The 18,932-nt window shown below is 35.0% G+C and overlaps 5 protein-coding genes and 1 non-coding gene across 6 annotated transcripts; 1 reads left to right on the top strand and 5 right to left on the bottom strand.

Moving 5' to 3' along the window:
* Positions 1-591: 591 nt before the first annotated feature.
* TRNAD-GUC (transfer RNA aspartic acid (anticodon GUC)) lies at positions 592-663 on the bottom strand. The gene has a single exon. It is a non-coding gene; the product is annotated as a tRNA-Asp (tRNA).
* A 111-nt stretch (positions 664-774) lies between these two features.
* Positions 775-2,456, top strand: LOC125873080 (NAD(P)H-quinone oxidoreductase subunit U, chloroplastic). Its single transcript, XM_049553944.1, has 5 exons — positions 775-1,053; positions 1,206-1,267; positions 1,377-1,466; positions 1,535-1,675; positions 2,182-2,456. The coding sequence occupies exons 1-5, from the start codon at positions 810-812 to the stop codon at positions 2,275-2,277; spliced, it is 633 nt and encodes a 210-aa protein (XP_049409901.1). The 5' UTR covers positions 775-809; the 3' UTR covers positions 2,278-2,456.
* Positions 2,457-3,179: 723 nt separating this feature from the next.
* Positions 3,180-7,151, bottom strand: LOC125873275 (probable 3-beta-hydroxysteroid-Delta(8),Delta(7)-isomerase). Its single transcript, XM_049554176.1, has 5 exons — positions 7,026-7,151; positions 5,459-5,645; positions 4,610-4,756; positions 4,392-4,500; positions 3,180-3,668 (listed from the first exon to the last, which is right to left on the bottom strand). The coding sequence occupies exons 2-5, from the start codon at positions 5,604-5,606 to the stop codon at positions 3,407-3,409; spliced, it is 666 nt and encodes a 221-aa protein (XP_049410133.1). The 5' UTR covers positions 5,607-5,645; positions 7,026-7,151; the 3' UTR covers positions 3,180-3,406.
* A 1,076-nt stretch (positions 7,152-8,227) lies between these two features.
* On the bottom strand, positions 8,228-11,579 carry LOC125874659 (uncharacterized CRM domain-containing protein At3g25440, chloroplastic). The gene is made up of 4 exons (XM_049555651.1): positions 11,403-11,579; positions 10,973-11,297; positions 9,537-9,944; positions 8,228-9,445 (listed from the first exon to the last, which is right to left on the bottom strand). The coding sequence occupies exons 1-4, from the start codon at positions 11,522-11,524 to the stop codon at positions 8,906-8,908; spliced, it is 1,395 nt and encodes a 464-aa protein (XP_049411608.1). The 5' UTR covers positions 11,525-11,579; the 3' UTR covers positions 8,228-8,905.
* Positions 11,580-12,049: 470 nt separating this feature from the next.
* On the bottom strand, positions 12,050-12,592 carry LOC125873762 (calmodulin-like protein 3). The gene has a single exon (XM_049554623.1). It carries the CDS (start codon positions 12,521-12,523, stop codon positions 12,074-12,076), a length of 450 nt encoding a protein of 149 aa, XP_049410580.1. The 5' UTR covers positions 12,524-12,592; the 3' UTR covers positions 12,050-12,073.
* Positions 12,593-16,517: 3,925 nt separating this feature from the next.
* On the bottom strand, positions 16,518-17,288 carry LOC125874207 (uncharacterized). Its single transcript, XM_049555051.1, has one exon. The coding sequence runs from the start codon at positions 17,185-17,187 to the stop codon at positions 16,714-16,716; it is 474 nt and encodes a 157-aa protein (XP_049411008.1). The 5' UTR covers positions 17,188-17,288; the 3' UTR covers positions 16,518-16,713.
* Between the last annotated feature and the right edge of the window lie 1,644 nt (positions 17,289-18,932).

Genomic DNA, 18,932 nt, shown 5'->3' with positions numbered 1-18,932 from the left:
ACAGAAGCAAACTTGAATACATTTTCCAGCTGCCCCGTCCATATACTTTAACTAATATAGTTTGGTTGAAAGGATTTAGTCAAAATGATCCCAGCATCAAATCCCACATACAATATTTGGTTGAAGCAGAGGCAAAAAATTTCTTCCTAAATTTCCACAGTCTTGGTGGCAGAGTTACCCGGTACATGAGCTAATGAGAGGTAGCAGGCACCATGTGAAAATAGTAGAGATGAATGCAAGCCACAGTTATCCAAGAAAAACAATCCGCATAATTAAATGCAGCATTTGGATGGTTGTATAAGAACAAATAATCCCCAATAATCTATGTAGTGTTTGGTTGGCGCTATCAAAAAATACCGACATTAAATTATGCAAGAATTAGCATGTTATTTTATGTGGGATAAAGTGTGGAATAAGAACAGTGGATTAGCATAACGAGGATAAAATAATAGAGGAGAAAAATACCCTTAAAAAGTAAGTAATTGTTACATTGTATTCCTAGTATTATTACTTTCTCAAAATGTATAAATCCGGAGAATTTTAATAGCTCAGTTGGTTGGCTACTGAACTTTCATCATAAAAAATAGCAACCGCCGTTGCCGGGGATCGAACCCGGGTCACCCGCGTGACAGGCGGGAATACTTACCACTATACTACAACGACTTTGTTGTCTATTTAATTTATACAAAGAAAGATATTGTTAATTTAATAGTAATAGATTGGGAATGAAAGGTGCTGAATTGGCCATCCTTTTTATCTAAATTGGTAAAGAAGAAAGGAAAACAAATATAGAGAAGAAGATATCCAGGATGGCTGCAACTCCCAACATTTACACCCAAAAGTTGCCAACAATTACAACTCAAAATTACATAGCCTCCAATATATCTTGTTTTATAAGTTTCCGAAAACAGAGCAGAAAATTGGTTTTAATAGTTGGAAACTCCAGCAGCAGCGACACAGCCTCAGCAATAGGCACAGATGAAACCTCACCTGTTGAAATTCCCCCTTCTATTATCTCTGCTCTTAACGTCGAAAAAGCTCTTCTTGGCATAGGTGCTTTCTTCCATTTCATTGATTTTTACAATTCACTTTTCTTATCACTAACCTGACACTGCAAAAGAGTCTTGAAAGAAGATTTTATAACTACTATGATTTTTTTTATTTTTGTCCTTCATTTGACTAATAAGTTACATTTTAGAATGCAGCAATAACAGATATAGATCACTATGGAATACTAGGACTTTCAAGAAAATGTTCATATGCTGAGGTCCACACAAAAGCATCTCTTTAATTTTGTTTTTCTCTCTTTTTCACCCATTAATTCATTTGATGTTTGTTCTTAGTGTTTGACTTGTATTCGTACAATATCTATATAGGTTCCAGTTGCGTACAAGAAAAAAGTTGAAGAAATTATGAATGAGGGATTGGTAGAAGAAGAGCTTAACAAGAAGCTTCAACTCCTAAAAGTATTAATTTCATTTCTATTAATAATAAACAAAGTTTTAGAGATTAATTTATCTTTTGACATATATAGGAATCATATTCAATTTTGTCAACACCAGAGGAGAGAAGGCTGTATGATTGGAGTTTGGTAAGGAGCGAAGCACCGGATGATTACAAATGGCCATTTGAGGTTGATCCAACTCCGCCCTCTACGGGGACTCCTCCTCCTCAGGTACTACTCTTTTCTCCATCACTTAATTAATACTCCTCCGTCTCATAAAGAATGGTTTAATTTAACTTGACACGAAATTTAAAAAAATAAATAAGACTTTTGAATCTTGTGGTCCTAAATTAAAATTATGTCAAATGTACAAAATTACCCTTTAATCTTATGACTTTAAACATGTCACGTGGAAAATCAAAATTAAAAATATTACCAAAAAAAGAAAGAGGTCATTCTTCTTGAAACAGAATAAAAAGGAATGGAAGTCATTTTTTTTGAAACGGAGGGAGTAATTATTATATCAAAACATCACTTTAATTTTTTATTTTTTTTAAAAAAGTCTGTTGGGATAATATTTTCTTAGTTACTTATCAAACATTAGAAAATAAGTAAGATAACATTTTCACCAAACATACTGTAAATTAATTATTCCTACAGCCAGACAAGAAAATGATTATAACCTGAGTTATCAATGATACTTTACGTTTTTTAATTGTATATGAACATAATTACAGGAGCCAGAAGATGTGGAACCAACAATACTAGTGGGATATTTCTTTTTAGGTTGGTTTGTACTAGCTGCCGTCTTATCAATTGCCCTTAATCTCTAGAAAGAAAATTATATATGTTTATCATATAATATGCAAAATGATATTCATTTTCGTGTAACATAAATACACTTAAACCTTCAATTGTTGCATTTTTATGAAATTCTATGGTTTTTTTTTGTATTTAAATTTTATACACTAATAATGTAATAATTTTTTGCATCATCAATGTAAATTTACCTTGTATCTTCCAACGCACACCAGGGGATTTTTCACATTCTCTTTCTCCAGGTGAGTTCTAATCTTCCAATTAGGATCCCCTCATTGTTAGTAGTTTTAGTGTTACCTCAAATCAATGACATTTAGTCGAAGTTGGTTAATCTTAGGCAAGTTTTTATATCTCAAATCTTCGTTACCTATGCTTTGCACATTATAACTCAAACAAGTAAAACCTAATGTTTGCAACCATTAGAAATCAATTAAGATGAAAGAACTCATAATTTATATAATTATAATACATGTTTTATTTCGTAAACATCTTTTGTTTAGGTCAAGTCGTCATGGATTCCACAACCCTTGCTAATGAGGTTTAGCCACTCATTATAATTGAAATAAGATACACAATTACATTCATTGAATAATAATTTACTTACAAAAGTTAAGGCAATCACACAAACTTTGAACTCAAAGATCACGTAAACTCTTGATAAAACTTGTTCAAGTGTACATTCTTCACATCAATGCATAGTGCAGTGATTTTTAAGTAATACAACAACAACATACCCAGTGAAATCTCAGGTCTGGAGAGGGTAGAGTGTATGCAGACTTTACCACTACCTCATATGGAGGAGTAGAGAGGCTGTTGTAAGTAATAATCTTCAGATTTTATTCGTTGTTGCAAATTGCGGAAATGCAGAATTTATTTTGGCATCATACCGTTTTCTTTCATCTTTTCTTTCATGCAACCTGGTAGTGTTAGTATACAAGACGCTGAATTAAGAAATATAGACGGAGAACATAGATATAGAATGGCATATTTCAGCAGGAATGAGCAGATTTCTAGAACAGAGATAATATTCCATTCCAGTATTGTTTCTAATGAAGGCAATTAAACTCAACAACCATACAAAGAAATAGAATCGTGACAATGTTATTCAGTTGAGGCTTTTGGATATCAATGTTTAGAATCACCTCAGCGGGTTTTGGTCTTCTGCTCGTGGACGTTGACAGCAGCACATATTTTCTTCCAGCAGTGGATCACTATGAGACTTGGTATCCAAACCCAGAAATGATTTGCAAAGACATAGTAAGCGTAGTAATAGAAGGGGCTTGTAGAAAAATTGTCGCCTTCCAAGACAGCTGTTATGAAGTATATAGCCGTGCCATAGAGCTGCCCCAAACAAATGGATAGTTGAAGTACGTGCCTGTATGCCTTCTTAGTAGCTATAGCATACCTGCCAATGCCAAAAGAACAATGAGGTTTACAGAAGCAAACTTGAATATATTCTTCCTGCCTCGTCCATATGCTTTTACTAATAGTTTGGTTGAAAGGATTTAGTCAAAATGATCCCAGCATCAAATCCCAGAGGCAAAAAAATTCTTCCCAACTTTCCAAAGCCTTGGTGGACCGAGTTACCCGGTACATGAGCTTATGAGAGGTAGAAGGTACCACGTGAAATTAGTAGAGATGCATGCAAACTGACTCGAACACCACAGTTATCCAAGAAAAACAATCCGCATAATTAAATGCAGCATTTGGATGATTGTATAAGAACAAATAATCCCCAATAATCTAATGTAGTGTTTGGTTGGCGCTATAAAAAAATACCGACAATTAACATGTTATTTTATGCGGGATAAAGTGTGGAATAAGAACAGTGGATTAGCATTACGAGGAGAGAAATACCCTTAAAATAAGTAACTGTTACATTATATTCCTTGTATTATTACTTTATCAAAATTATATTCCCTGTATATTATTATTAGTTAAGTTATTCCTTGTATGATTAATGCTCACTGCAATACAATCCTTCATTGTTATTTCCTGCATAACATACGGTACATTATAAGTCCATGCATAACTAGAATGTGAACAAGTAACCCCTTAGGATAAGCACATTGATTCTGACAGTCTCAAGGTTCATGACAAGTTAATATCGCTTGAGAATGATACTTACACTGCAAGAAGGCATGCTGGCCCCTCTATGACAGCTGTGACCCCTTCAACACTAAGAACTGCAGCATCTCGGCCTACGTATCTTGAATCACCTTTGCTGTATTCTTTCCCTGCAATATATTGTTTGTGTTGGTACTTTTATAGGCCAAATTAGAAACATATCCTAATACAAATGAACTATTCTTGTTTGTAAGAAGACTTTGCAAAATTGAGACTTACAGACTTCAGCAAGGTAAACAGGACTAGTCTTTTGGTAGAAATCTGGAGTAAAAACGAAATATCCCTCAAGGACCATGTGGGTTAGGCCCGTGAAAATCCACCAGCACATGAGCACCCTGTCAGTCTTTGATAATTTAGGAACAAACCCTAGCAAGGAAAAGAAGGAGAAATGAAGTTAGAAAACGAAACGTGGCCACAATGGAGAATGAAAAAGATGGACTTAGCATATAGAAATTTATAACACTAATGCAGCCGAAAATTATGTAGTATAGAACTAGATAGAAAAGACCAACATGATAGTAATTTATGTCCTCATTTATCATTCACTACTAAACTTTGAGTACATGAAACTAACACTTAGGGGCTGCATGAGCTTAATTGAGAAGTGAAATAATTGTCAAGACTGCTTGAAGTCCTGATTGAGGCATAGGATAAGCTGTACAACTCGACGTTTTAGGGTTCAATATCTTCTTTAATCCCATTCACAAGTCAGTAAAGTTGTGGGTTGATATTAACATCAAACTAGATTCTCTTTTTTATGGTCAAGACTGCCTGCAATTACAACAACATACCCATCGTAATCCCACAAGTGGGATATGGGGAAGGTAGGATGTAAGAAGACCTTATCCCTATTGTATAGAGATGCCGATTTGGATAGACCCTCGGCTCAAAAGAAGTGTAATCAGGATTGAAAAGAAATTAATGACAGCAAAATAGCAAGACTAACAAAGCAAATGAAGCAATAGGTAGCAGTAAAAATGAAGAATAGGATACTAAGCGAATTACTATATAAGGAGAAGATGAGAAGAGGAGAATAAATCAGTCATGCAATAATCATTGAATAATTACCTGAGAATATCCACATGAACACCACAACCAGTAAGGATGAGATGCCATATACACCAACAATTTCTGACTGTGAGAGGAATAGGGGAACAAAACCAGGCAATTTTAGATCATGCGGGACGTAGGGGTGAGCTTCTCCCTGGCTTGCCATTTTTTCTCAGTGCCTGACTTGAGGACCCTTTCCTGTGATCTGCAATTCACAGAAAGAACAAAGTACATACATTAGAGAAGGTGTTACTCAATGAGCTACTCCACAATTTTCACATTCCTATCTAACTTCACTTGTAAGTATAAGTTGAACTCTAATTTGACGATCTATCAAAAATCAGACGGAAACTACCCAACAGCTATTAAATTTTTTATAAGGAATCGGGGCACAAAAGGAAAATACAAGAATCATAGTGAAATCAGTGGAAGTGATCAATCAACTACGCCTCAACTACAAAATAGTTGGACTTGACTATGTGAAACCATTGTATCCGTTCCATTCTTTTCAACTGCATATTATTCTGGTGAAGAAGTCAAATTAGGGATTCTCCAATGTGTATGGTAAAGGAGGAAAACAATTTCCTAGAAAGTATTTCACTAAAGGAGTTATTGGGCAACACTTCTCATGGAAAAAATTCCATCAAAAGAATTCACCTATGGCATAAAAAAATCATCTTTTAACAAATATCGCAACTCTTAATCCACATACTTGCTACAAACAACACTTGAACATTATTTTCAATAATTAAGAAATTTCATCAAATTCCCAAAACAAAACATAATTTAATTCTCACAATTATAACATGTTTGGCCAAACTTCTAAAATCAACTTATTTTGAAAAGTGTTTTCCAAAAAAAGTACTTTTTGTGGGGAACAATTTGTGTTTGGCTAATAAAATTAGAAAACACTTTTGAGCAACAATTAAACACTTATTTTCTCCCAAAAGCTTGGCCAAACACCTCACTTTTTTCAAATAAACACTTATGGTCTCCCAAAAACATGGTCAAACAAGCTATTAACATCGATCCTCAACTAATATTTTCCACTCACCAACCAATCACCAACCAAACATCTGAAAAACTTTTCCAGGAAATAATTTCAAAACATTTCCCTTAATACTAAACACAACTAGGTCTCTAAATCAGGAAAACTAATGCTGGTAAAAAAAAAAAAGAGTAAAATTTTCAAAAGTAACAAAAAAAAAAAAACCTATAGTATATAAAAACGAAAATTAAGGTCAAAATCTCTAAAATTCCAATTCCCACAAATGACAGAAAACAAGATCCCTTTTTTTACTTTCAGGCAAATGTAGCACAAAACAGAAGTACAAACAAAATATACTAGTAATTACCCTAAAGGAGGATACTTTCACACTTCTCAGTCACTTTTATTCACATATAAACATTATAATGACTATTAAATCCAAAATTTACATAATTCTTGAAACATGCATATAAAGACATGAACTTTAGCACCCCATTTGGTTAAATCATTAAAATAGCTCAAAAAATCCATTAAAATACAGAAAATTACAAAAGGGTAACTCTTAAGAATTTTTCAGATCAGTGCGAGTTGACTTACCGGCGATGAAGAAGAAAAGGGGAGAGAGTAGAGAAGCTGAGAGAGTACAGCCCTGAAATACAAATAAGTAAAGATTTGGAGTCACGTGAGAAAGGCACGTGACTCTGGCAGTTCTGTTTGGATGGTAATGGGAAATAATTTTCTTTAGAAAATTTTTATAAATTATTTTTCTTTTTTTATGGAAATTAATTTTATAACATCATCTTGTTATAACCGCTAAAAAAATATTTGAACAAATAATATTGTTATAAAGAAGTTCTGCTCTATAGTTTAAAGTTATATTGTTGTGAAAGTAAGATAATGGTTGGTGGGACAAACGAGTGCATACAAAGCCGATTTTGGGACCATTATTACTTAATTTACTTTTTATATTCGAAATTTAAGCCTCGTTTTTTCAATTTTTACAAAAAATTAGAATCGTAACTAAAATATCAACTACAGATTCTATCGAATTCAATAATTTTAATTACTATATTAAAAATTATTAAAATTCATAAATTTTAAATTCTTATTTCGCATTCTAAATCTACTATCTATGTGATTTCTAACTAAGCAATGTGTTCTATTTATGGTTTTCAATATCTAAAAGAAAAGTGATATGTGTGAGCATGATTTTTTAGACATGTGTTATTATCACATAGTTCAATTATTATGTCTTTTTGACCACCCAAAGGAACTAGTATTCTGACACTGGGGTGCTGCATGTTGCAAATGTGTTGATAAAAATATTTTTGTGCTTAATATATATATCTAGAAAGGGGTGCTAGCAACGGTTCATTAATTAATTAAACTCAAAGTCTTTATATTATTTTATATGTAGAAACATGCTCTTAATTGTTTAGAGAACGGCTGGCTAGGGTTAGAGGAATTCTCTACAAAGATATCTAAATTGTGAAATTAAAGTATTCATCTGTTATGTGAAGATTTTGATGATCAATAATTCGAATCATGATTACTGAAGATCAAGGAGAAGAAGAGTACCATAAGTTTCAAATAAAATTCAAATATTTGGAATCTATGGTCAAATGCCTACTTAGACAATGGATTGATCCAAATTCTGTATATCCGATGTCAAAAAATATCAAATTTGAATCTACAATTTCAAAAGTAAAGTATTTTAAGTGCTAACAATCTTAAAGGTCGAACTCATTAAGTTTGAATTTTGAATGTTGAATCTGGCACAGATTCTATTTCATATAATAAGTGATGCACTAATAATTCAACAAGATCTCAGTACCTCAAAATCAACACAAGGATACATTTTCGTAGAAATGTTCTTATGACATACTAAACACAGTAAAAAAAACAAAGAAATGGCAATCATCAACTTCGTACTTCATACATTTCTGAGAAACTACATAAATTACGCGTTTGAAGTATGCAGTTTTAACCAAACCATTATAATTTACTATAGTCACGAAGTAAATATCAGATATGAGTAAGTTCTATCTTGTGTAGACTCGTAAAGGTAAGAGTTCTGTAAATGGCACCACACTAGGACTGCTCAAACTTATGAACTTCCACTCTGGATTAGGGAAGAATCAACCCTTGGAAAACAATAGTCCTATTGTCCAGGAACCCCAAAATGAAATTGCTAATGTTGTAGTCGTCTTTGTTCAGCAAAACAACTTTGTCACGCGTGTTCCTCTACCACAATGTGTCTGGGCTCTCGTTGAGGACAAGTTAACAGCTGCAACTGCACATTTTCACCACTTCAGTCCTAAGAGTTCTATAGGCAGGGGCGAGAAGGGAACCACCATGATGAACATGGATAAAGATTGCTGCTTCACGCCTGCTGCAAACTATTGACTATAACAGGCCACCATCCCTCTCACTTAACAAACCTCGCTTGGAACTTTTGCTAACGAATAAACCACTTTTCATCTCTTCCGTTTCTTCAAAAGTGATGCAGCTTGCAGAATAATCTTATCAACCTCATCAAGATCTGGTGTGTCGACATCTTTACCTGGTGATTTCTCTTTCCTCGAGTTAGAAGAGATTTGACGCAAATGCTCCTCGAAATCCTGTTCATCTCCATTACTTTGCACTGGAAACTTTTCAAACACATCCAAATATAGTGGTTCTTCAGCTTTCTCTTCATGCTCTTCCTCAGAGTCTGTCTCAAAAATATCTGAAAGATCTTCAGAATCTGAGCATATATCTGTATCTACCATGGAATCATTTTCTTCACCCTGTTCTTCATTTTCAACCATTATCCGTTTGAGCTTATCAGATGCCTCAATTTGCTGATCTGAACGGTGTTCAAGGTTAAATTTCTCAAGGCCAACCTCTTGATTCTTGTTAGGAGCATTAATTTCATTTTCAGCTTGCAACCAAAGCAGCTCAAGATCTTGCTCCAGACGTGGAATGTATCTCTCAACAGCTCTTAAGGAATCTCTGTATTTAGATTTATCCAAGGCCTGTGTAAAGGGGCAATAACAAAAATAAGAGCGCGAAAAAGTGGGAATGTACATAATAGCATACACAAAAGTTAGCAGACAGTAAGTGAACCTTTTTCCTGGAAAGAGTACTTCTTGGAGACATTATCTCAGTTGGTGGTTGAGAGTAATTCTTTCCTCTGTACATTATAATGGTGTCATCATCCTGGATATCAAGAACAATTCCACCACTTAATCTTGCAAGCTCTACAGCAATTTCCTTAACCTCCTCAGGAGAGAACGTTTTCACCACCACTTTCAGAGTTTGGTGCTTCTTCCAATGCAAATGCATATTAAGGATCACACCCTGGTATATCCCACGTCTTCCAACTGGTACATAATTCTTGCACTTCTCCCCCATTTTCAGGAAGTAGAAGTGTTCTTCTGGTGTCAATATTTCTGGGTCATGAGTAGCTTCCGATACCTCCTTAGGCTCAACCTTCCTAAGAGCTTCAACAAGCCTCTCCTCTTTCTTCCGTGCCTAGAAAGATGAAATTTTGCAATCCCTAAATACTTCAATTGTATTTGACAGTCAACATAAAGTAGGTGGCGCAACCCATCCATAATTGTGTTGGATCCCAAATTGCCATAAAGTAATAATCCAAAGAATCTATTCTTTAGCATCTATTGGCAAGTAAATAAGTGAAGAAACTAATGTCACAACTATCAATAAAAACAGTTCTAGACGTGCAAATGACACCACAATCAGCACAACTGAGATATCATTTTGATTTGACTAGATTGATACCGATAGTCCATTAAATTATTCAACCTCAACAAAGTCATATATTAGGAACACATAATTTCTAGGTTCAGAAATGGCAAAGGGTAATACTTTCAGGAAACAAAAGATTAGAACAGGCATATCTAGATAACTAGTCCTTTCCCATAAACTTTAATTAGAATAAAGCATATAAACAAAAAGACCCACAATCTCTAGGAAAAAATGCAGATTTAACAGAAAACAGGAAAAGGTTAACCAAAGGATCTATATTAAAGATACCAACTAGTTGGGATCAAGACTTATTTGTTCTTACACTTGCATTAGATCCATATTTGTTAAGACATTCTTCTTAGGCACACTATAGACTTGAATGTCAGTGCAGGGGATATTAATATTATGAGTATTGGAATGAAATGATGCCAGATACAGTGAAATGGATATAGAAGATTCAAATAGCCGACCTTAATTAGGTAGAGATTGAGGTATAGCTTACTGATTCATTCGAAGGAAATACACAAGCTAAGACAATTTCAAGAGTTGTCAAACGCAAAAGAGTATGGTATTTCAAACAGATTGAAGCTACCAAAACCCGTGCAGCATAAGTAGTTCAAAGTTCAAACATCATCTATTTATCTTTACAACCGTGGAGTCAAGCCAGTTTGCGCATACCTCGACTAATTCCACAAGTACCTGTGACCTTCACCAGCATAGGTACCGGTTTACTTCAAACATCATCTTACAAAACTTCCACTAGACTAAATAACATGCTACAAGAAAAGCATTACCTTCCTCAATTTAAAAAGGATTCTTTCTTCAGCTGTCATCCTTTGGAGCTCTTTCTTCTTCTTCCACCTGAAGAACTTCAACCACTTCACAACCTGTCTTTTACCCTTCAGTTTCTTCCTCTTGATTTTATCTTCTTTAAACTCACCGGAACTCTCAGCAACAACATCATTACCACCGCCATTCGACGTTTCCCCTTCCCCAGCTTTGCCAGCCGTACAGTAATACCGGCCCGAATTTATCAATCCAAAATCCCATTTTTGTACGATTAAGCGTGGCCCAACTATGACTTCTCTTTCAAAAACCTTGCATACTGCATTAAATACACTAACATATCATCATGAGATTAGCACAATCACTTCAAATTAAGCAGTTATCAGTGTAAATGCATGATTTTTGCAGAAACAAATTCAGAATTTGAAGAAATAGTACCTGGTTTGCTGGGGAACGGAATGAGGTAAAACGGGTTGGAAGATGAAACGGCAGCAGAAGAGATGTTGTAGCTGCCGTGATTTGCAGAGCGTCGCCGGAAAGAAGAAACCTCGCCGGAGCATTTTTCACACTTTCTGGTGACCGACGGGGAACTAGTCTCCGGGAATAGCTAAATGGGTCTAAATTGGATACTTAGCAAATGGACTTGGGCTAGTATGGTCTAATTTGAAGGCCCAAACCATCACTCGTGAATCTTTTAACAAATAGCCACTTTGGCTCGGAGCTTTAAATTCTAAGACATTGTTAGGGTGTTTCACCTGTAAAACTTGAAACTACACGGTCGGAAACTGGTAAATACTACTTCTAATATTCTTTTACACATAATTTGCTTATACTAATTGTTAGGTGTGCTAAATTTAGCGCATAAAAATATAACATGTTCATCTTGTTTAGATGATATTTATTAGCGAGTTATTTTGAATATAGCTTCAATTAGCTTATTTAAAAGTTTAAGCTAATTTGAATAGCATATCTATTCATTAAAAAAGTAAATAATCCAAGATTAAAGAAATATGACTTGTATTGCTTCTTTCAAAGGGTCACATACAAAAAAAGGATATATATACACAAGTAAGTATATACCCTTTTCTTTTTCTTTCTTCTAATAAATTTCATGTTAATGAAAATCCACCACCTTTCATCATTTGTCTAAATTCTTTAAAATCAACCATCCCATCACCATCCACGTCGACTTTCATGATCATCCTCTTACAATCTTCCAAAGTTTTTCCTTGTTTCAATCCTAATGATCCCAAAACGGACCTTAATTCTTCCACCGTTATATATCCATCTCCATTTTGATCAAACACGTTGAACGCTTCTCTCATATCCTCCTCTTCGTCCTTCTCGTCCATGATTGACTTGTACAATGTCCCGAATTCATCTATATCGATAAATCCATCTCCGTTTACGTCTATTTTTTCAATCATATGAACAAGTTCTTGTTCCTCAATGTTTATTCCCAAGCTTTGTAACGAATCGTTGAGCTCCTTTTTCGTTATCGTTCCATCTCCATTACGATCAAACATTTGGAAAATTCTATTTAGCTCTACGGGGTCCATTTCTTAGATGAAATTACAAAGAGAATGATGTAAAATAAACCCTTTGAAGGTTTTAGTATAAAAAGGATTTGGGTTTGGGATTGATGATGTTAAAAGAAGCATGAAAATGTGAGAGAAAATAACAAGGGAAATAATATTTCTGAGAAGATAGAAATAAATGGCTAAGGGATATAAATGGTGGAGGAAAATTAAGAAGGGTGGTTTGAGGACCCCCACTAATTTCGTGGAATCAATGATATTCTTTTTAAGATATAAAAATAGACACAAGATTCAAGAATATCTAATTCCACATTTCTTGGTGACTTTATTAATTATTATTCCGTATCAACTATTAGTTAACATAAATTAGATTTATTTCAAAATATTTGACGTTTTAAAAGGTACACTTTGTTCAAATCTAACTTTATTGCTCCAATTTAGTGGTGTATTAAATTTTTTGGAGATAGATAAATGATAGTCTAAGCAATCGAGAAATAGATAATATGGACCAATAATAGCACCTTATATTATTTGTTGTACATAGATTATTATGTTGTTTTGTTGCCGTTTATTTGTTATTTTTGTTTGATTGTTATTTCTTGTACTTCAGTTGCTTTTTTTTTTTTAGATAACTTTGGATTGTTTTTCTTGAATCGAAGGTTTATCAAAACAACCTATCTATCTCTTAGATTGGAATAAGATTTGGGTACGTTTTACCATCCCTATACCTCACTTTGTGAGACTAGTGTTTATGTTGTTTTTTTTAGTGATATGTTATTCTCGTTTTAATTTTTAATTGCTTAGTTTGATATAAATATCGGGTATAAGTAGTTACTCCGTTTGAGTAGGTGAGCTTGGACGGCATCTCTTGAAATATGTCATTGTGGAACTCATGTCTGTAGACGTGAGGTAAAGGTTTAAGACCACGTAAAATATAGTGGTGTGTATACTATACAAGTACTAGTATGCATCCAGCTAAATATAGGTTGGAAAAATTGATAGATTCAACAATATAAAGTCGTAATAAGTGGCCTTTCATTCATTGTAGGGACTCTTAAATCTGATTTTGAGTTACTCCGTGGTTCATGGCGGATGTGCTGCAAAGATTAAGGAGACCAGAGAATGCTGTCGAGGTGGCAAAATTGGCCCATGAAACATGACCGGCCAAACTCAAACAAAAAACAATGTTAGTTGTGTTGGTAGATATAGCGAAAACACTTTTAGGTGTGCAAGTGCCTATTGAATTAGTCGAGATGTGTACATGCTTGTATGTATGAGGGTGTGTTGCTCATGCCTAACTGCTAAAGACAGTAAGAGGCCACAAACCAATTGTCTATCCTGTTCAACATGGGTTAAAGGAAAAAAAACCAGAAGCATCAAACTTGTTAATCCAGAAATTTCGGAAATCTAATTTCATTAACTAACAGCTACTACATTCTGCATTCACCGTCCACTGCATTTCACTTGGCGTGGAAGCCATAAATCTGATAGATAGGTTAGTTCCAATAATTAGGTCGTTGTTGACTTGTCTGCAATGCATACCGACTAAAAAGGATCTATCCAACTTTATCATATTGGCTTCCCAAGTTCTATCTTTTAAGATAGTCTTTACATACTGAATGGGAGAGGAGAGGAGAGGGTGCACAACTGACCATCAATAAACAACTGGTCTGTTGCACAAGGTAATTCTTATCGGAGATAGAAATGTGATCAAACTGTGTATCCTCCAAGATCAAACGGAAGATCTAATTGTCAAGTATATAGGAATTGAAATCCCACTGCTTGCGAAAACAAAGATATGATTGGTTTTGGATAGTGCTTGCTTACTCCAAGTATTCAGAAACACAGAAAAGAATACAGCAGCACGGAAATATATAAGCACAAGAACAAGATGCCAAGTAAATGGGAAACTCAATGAAAAATATGCAAGCATAATACAAATTGCTATGTTTAAACAGGTCATGAGATGTGCCAGTGCAATTTTTTCTTGCAAGCTTGTGTTATCGGATTGAGTTGACAAACTCCAGCCAAGAAGCTCACCATTTTTATTTCCCAATTCTACCTTTTTATCACCTCATCCTTTACACATGTACTACAATTACTGCTAAAGAGCTTTATGTGAATGAACACTGAAACGTGGAACTTTGAAGACTTTCTGGCTACTGAAATCGAATTTGCTAGTTCGAGCTTCTTGACTTACCCGCTGAACTATAAAGTTTACATTCTTCCAAATAAGTCTAAGTGCCTTTATATTCGTGATCTGAACATATGAAAATCTAAGTTGTACCATGAAGATATGGCTCAGTGAAAAGGAGGCTGGTCTGATAGAAGTAAAACGAAACATTTCGAACGTATATAGACACAAATACGAGTAAAGAAGGACTTGGGAAGAAATGTCTACATTCATTACAGAGAGAACTATGTAGTGAACACATGGCTAAAAGAACGCATGCAATGGCAATAGACAATGAGTACAAGAATAGATATGCTTAATGCAATGATAAATATATTTTAAGGTTGATGCTCTCAAGTAGTAAGTTCTGCGTACACACTACCCTTCCCAGACCCCAATTGTAGGATTACACGGGGTAAGTGTTGTTGCTCTCAAGTAGTATTTCAAGAAAGTAGGCAGACAGGCCAAAATATATTAGTACTCTGATTCAGGTTCATAAAGAAGGGTGTTTATATTTTTTTTCCCTTCACTTCATAAAATTTATTACTTTACCAAAACAAAAAACAAAAGAAAGTTCAGAAAGGAAATTTGATGCATGACATTTTTGTGACAGTACGGCAATAGATGAACGTCTAACAGCAGAAACAGATACAGGTCTAAGCCTTATTGCAGAAGTGATGGGAATACTGGAGAATAATAGAAGAAAACATACATCTAGAGCTAACACATGACAATGCTCATAACCTCAAACAAACAGAAAGCTGGCAGAATGTTAGGCAAGGTTTACAACTGATTGGCCGCCTACTATCCAGTTCTCAGAATGAATTTAGTATGAGCAGTGATACTCTGTTACCTTTCTTAAGCATGTCGCATAAAATCTCTTTAGCTGGGATAGTTCCTTGTCCCTAAGGTCCCGATTAGAATCCTAACCCTCCCAATTACGAAAGGGTTTTTTATTTGATCTCAGACATGGCACCACATGTCTTCCTGCTATGGGGTGTGACTTCCTTGCAAACTGAAACAGGAGAATTTCCTCACAATAGAATGAATTTGTGTTGCTTTAGAAGGTCAGGGACATAATTTACTCAGAAAATAGTAGATTATATGTGCCTATAACTAAACGTAATGAATTCTTGTTGCTTTAAAGAATCAGGGACATAATCTACTCAGTAAATAGTAGATTGTACGTGCCTATAACTAAACATAATGAATTCTTGTTGCTTCAGGGGTCAGGCACATAATCTACTCAGTAAATACTAGCTTATACACTACAACTAAATAGAGGCACATCCAGTAGCACCTGATGTTTAGTTGCAGCTAACCGCGACAACGCTCAATAATTCTTATTTCTTTAGAAGGTCAGGGACGTAGTATACTCAGTAAATAGCACTCTAGCTACTACATTACAATTAGTTTTCTTTATAGGCACATCCAGTGGTATGCAATCTTTAGTTGCAGGTGGTCTGACGATCAATGGTCAAGAAAGGCGATGATGTTTTCCACCTCTCACCAAATTTAGTCGTAGCCTTATTTCTCAAGTCAGTAACCCATTTTTACAAAGGCATAAACATGAATTTCAGACTATGTGATTGCAGAGGAATTACAAGCTCACAACAACAATTATGCCTTAATCACTAATTAGTTGGGACTTGGGACCAGCAATATGAATCTTTTATATCTACTTCACTCTATCAAACCAATTCCATTCTTTTTTTTTTTTGAACTTGGTAAGGTTGTATTATATCACAAAACAGTACATGGGTTGTACTGAAACCTTATATACAAAAGCCCCAAATTCCAAACCAAATCCATTCTAGTACCGGTAAATTAAAGCGTCGTCATACCACCAAAGACAGATTGATATTAAAAATAACTCATACAGGAATTGGGAAAGTATTCATTTAAAACGAACAAAGGTGTCAACTTTCAGACAATTTTGACAGAAATTGCCTATCAAGTACCATAAGTTCCACATCTTATTAGCTCAAAGCACTAAAATTCCAGTTCACAGATATAGAAAAATATTCATTTTCACCTTTTATGGGATATCCCATGGCTTAGGCTCAGGAATTGCCACAACCATTCCTTGAAGCTCCGGTGAGAGGACCACCTGACAACCCAACCTAGAATGCTTGTTCAAAACCCTAGCCCTAGAGTTCCTCTTCAGCACATACTGCTCATCGTAAGAAGCTTTTGGAAGCTTCTCGAGCCATTCTTGAGCAATGTGCACCTCACACTCGGAGGAGCACGCATCAATGTCTTCAAGGCGATGTGAATCCGGGTCGATTAACCCGTGGTTGGTTAGAGCTTTGAGCAGAGTTTGGCCCGAGAGTCCAATAATCTCCCGTTTACAGCCCTCAGGGTCAACGGCGAAGAGCTTGACGATCCGATCGGCGACTTTGGCGGAGCCGGTGCGGGATGAACATGAGGATGCGGAGGATCGAGTAATTGAAAAAATCGAAGGGTTTCGTGCGATTCGTGAGGCGAATCTCTGCATATTAGCGACGGCCATCTTCGAATGTTAACCAATTTTGGGGGAAATGAGTGCCCTAAACTCTCCACTAGTGTGGAAGGAGAAAACTATATTTTTAAAAATAATTGTCGGGTTTGGATCCGTTTGTGTACGCCTCGACGAATATCATCATAAATAATTATAACTCACTGTCCATGGCTACAACATACGGAAAAAATCACTTTGTTTTTCTAGCCGTTTCAATTTATATGACACGTTTGATTAATTCATATAGCATAATTTTATTAGATACGAATTCAAAGAATCAAAGATGTTTGAAATTTGTAATTCAAAAATCAATTATAATTATTTATATAGTTGTAAATCATTCCACTTTCTCTAGTTCACTTATCGAGAGTATTTTCTAAGCAATCATGAACGTGGAGTAAAAGCAGTCTTTATCAAACCACGAGAACAAACTCGTTTATAGAAATGAAAAAAAGGGTAAAAAAATGTCTAAGTTTGATCTAAAAATACTTCGATCGTCAATAATTTGGTCCAGAAAATGCTTATAGGCACCCCACCCCTCGACTCGAAAATCACAATGTAGATAGATTACTTTTATATATTGCTAGTACTAGTATATAAGATGAATACTGGAGAGAAATTGATGTGAGGTGAAATTATCATTTCTATTGCTGACAAGAATATATATCATGAAATATCCCACTCCTTTCTTTTCTCTTTTATAAAATTTTCATGTAGGAAATAAGCAAAATCTATCTTTTATCTCTGAAATCATTCTTCATATAATCAAATTTTCTTGCCCTGTAGCCAACTGTCGTAGAAATACAACGACTCTTGTGGTTTGTACTCTGGCACGGTGTGTCCAGATCCCTGAGGATTTCGAAAATCAATCAATTAAATCAAAGAAAAAATAGAAAACAAAAAAAAAACATTTCTTGATAAAAAACATACCTTAATAGTCAGAAAAGTGAGGTTGTTGGCATAACCTTGTGTGTAACTGCAGAAAAGATTGAAGCATTTAAGATGAATTTTACAGAATTGCAACACATTAGACATGAAAAAGATTTAGAAGGTGAAAACGCGAACATACCCTGCAACTTGTTGGGAACTGCAAAAAAGATTTAAGCATTTAGTATGAATTTTACAGAATTGGATCACATTAGAGAAGTAAAACATGAACATGATTTAGTAGGTGAAAACTGCGAATATACCCTTGAATTTTTTCTTTCGTATACCAAGGCCTCCATTCATCCACGATTGCATATCCAAGTGAACTTGTCCATTTTTCTGAACCAGTGTATGGTACACACATATCGTGATCCCCACTGCAACAAACAAATGTGTCTTAGTCGATAGAATATACAGGAAATACATATAGACGATCAGTTTTCTTCTTTATATGTGTTTTAAATACCACGAGTAATACAGAAGAATGCATGTTAAGAGACTCAGTAATCTATTGAACCTGTATATGAGTGCCCGATAACCCTGAGTTGTAAGGTTTTTGTGATAGGGAATCATGCTTCCAGCATCATGAGTGAAGTTTAAGTGTTTGCATAGCTCCCAAGGACCTGTCACAGTTGCCTGTTGTACCACAAGATTGAACCATAAATCGATCACCAATTGGTAAAAGTAAATCATCATCTTTAAAGTTAGTACAAGATGAGTAAATTGTATCTTACTGGTTCAGCATGAATTGCTTTACGAACATCTTCATTGTTTAGCCACGCAGTAGCAACAGTATCATCCTGCATATTTCATTTCAGATTATGTGTCGC

Source organism: Solanum stenotomum, chromosome 8 (genome assembly GCF_019186545.1).
Source record: "Solanum stenotomum isolate F172 chromosome 8, ASM1918654v1, whole genome shotgun sequence".
NCBI classification, from domain to species: domain Eukaryota; kingdom Viridiplantae; phylum Streptophyta; class Magnoliopsida; order Solanales; family Solanaceae; genus Solanum; species Solanum stenotomum.
Note: the sequence above shows the minus strand (reverse complement) of the source record. Positions and strands in the feature narration are given on the sequence as shown.